The following is a 1,027-nucleotide window of genomic DNA, read 5'->3' as shown; positions in this document are numbered from 1 at the left end:
CATCCATTTCTTTTTTTTGAAATATTGGAAACACCAAGTAATGTGTTACATTTATATATATATATATATACAAATATAGTGAGAATGTAAGTTTTTTACTCAATTAAAAATTGAACTTTTTACTAAGAATTTAGTAGAATTTTCCATTTTTTTATAACAATTTTCTTGTCTTAACATTTTATTTATTTTCTTTTGGATCTCACTGAAAGAAATTTTACTGACCATTGTTTGTCATGTTTTTTGATCAATTTTTAAATTCGTCTTGCTTGCAGTTGCATTTCTTGTTCGACGCAAGTCACAATTCATGCAGTAGAAGTCAGCGCGGATCCGAAAAGTCCCCGTTTTGGAGCCGGCCCTAGGGACGATGCAATCGGTCTCTACGTCGATTGGGCCGTGGAGGATTCCGGTCTTTGTAAGGGAGACAGGTTCGTATTGTCGTGCACTGCAACATGTTCGGAATTCGCGAGTCATCGAATAAACATCGTGCAGCTGCACCTGATTGCGCCTCGTCGATAGTCTGGATGGATAGTGATAGCGTTCTGACATGAAATTCGTAAATTTCATTTATTCACCTCACGTAACGATCTTTTCTACGTTTATTTATTTCTTTTATTCTGTTCGCATATCGAAAAATTTAATGATAGATTTGCAATCTCGAGCTAAAATTTTAGAAATATATTCTTTGATAAATATAAAAGCGATTATATATTTCAGATGTTTTAATCCAAATTTTTTATCCTTTGCCTGATAAATCCACTGAATTTCAAAAGAGATTTAAATTCAAAATTTCGAAAAAAGTTTTAATTTTAAAAAGATTTTATTTTACATTTAGAATCTTCAGTAGATCTTATAATACTTTAATGGAATTTAATTCTTATCGTTGATGGTAAGTTATTTAATGTCGAGAATTAAAAATAATAAATAGAAAAAGATGTTTAATCGAATTTTCTCTGAGAAAAACTCAATGTTGATTAAGGAATATATTTGTAAAGTTTATTCAAATATTTTAGCATCTTGTATTTTCATT

At 30.0% G+C, this 1,027-nt stretch overlaps 1 protein-coding gene across 1 annotated transcript in view; it reads left to right on the top strand.

Moving 5' to 3' along the window:
• The window catches only part of LOC108686367, a 44,504-nt gene that overhangs the window by 39,067 nt on the left and 4,410 nt on the right, over positions 1–1,027 (top strand). The window contains exon 7 of the mRNA XM_018191638.1: positions 273–425. Coding sequence (XP_018047127.1) covers positions 273–425 — 153 coding nt within the window. The remainder of the gene's footprint in view (positions 1–272; positions 426–1,027) is intronic.

The sequence above is a fragment of the Atta colombica genome, unplaced genomic scaffold, assembly GCF_001594045.1.
Source record: "Atta colombica isolate Treedump-2 unplaced genomic scaffold, Acol1.0 scaffold100, whole genome shotgun sequence".
In the NCBI taxonomy this organism is placed as follows: Eukaryota; Metazoa; Arthropoda; class Insecta; order Hymenoptera; family Formicidae; genus Atta; species Atta colombica.
The sequence above is the reverse complement of the archived record's forward strand: the minus strand, read 5'-3'. Positions and strand labels throughout refer to the sequence as shown.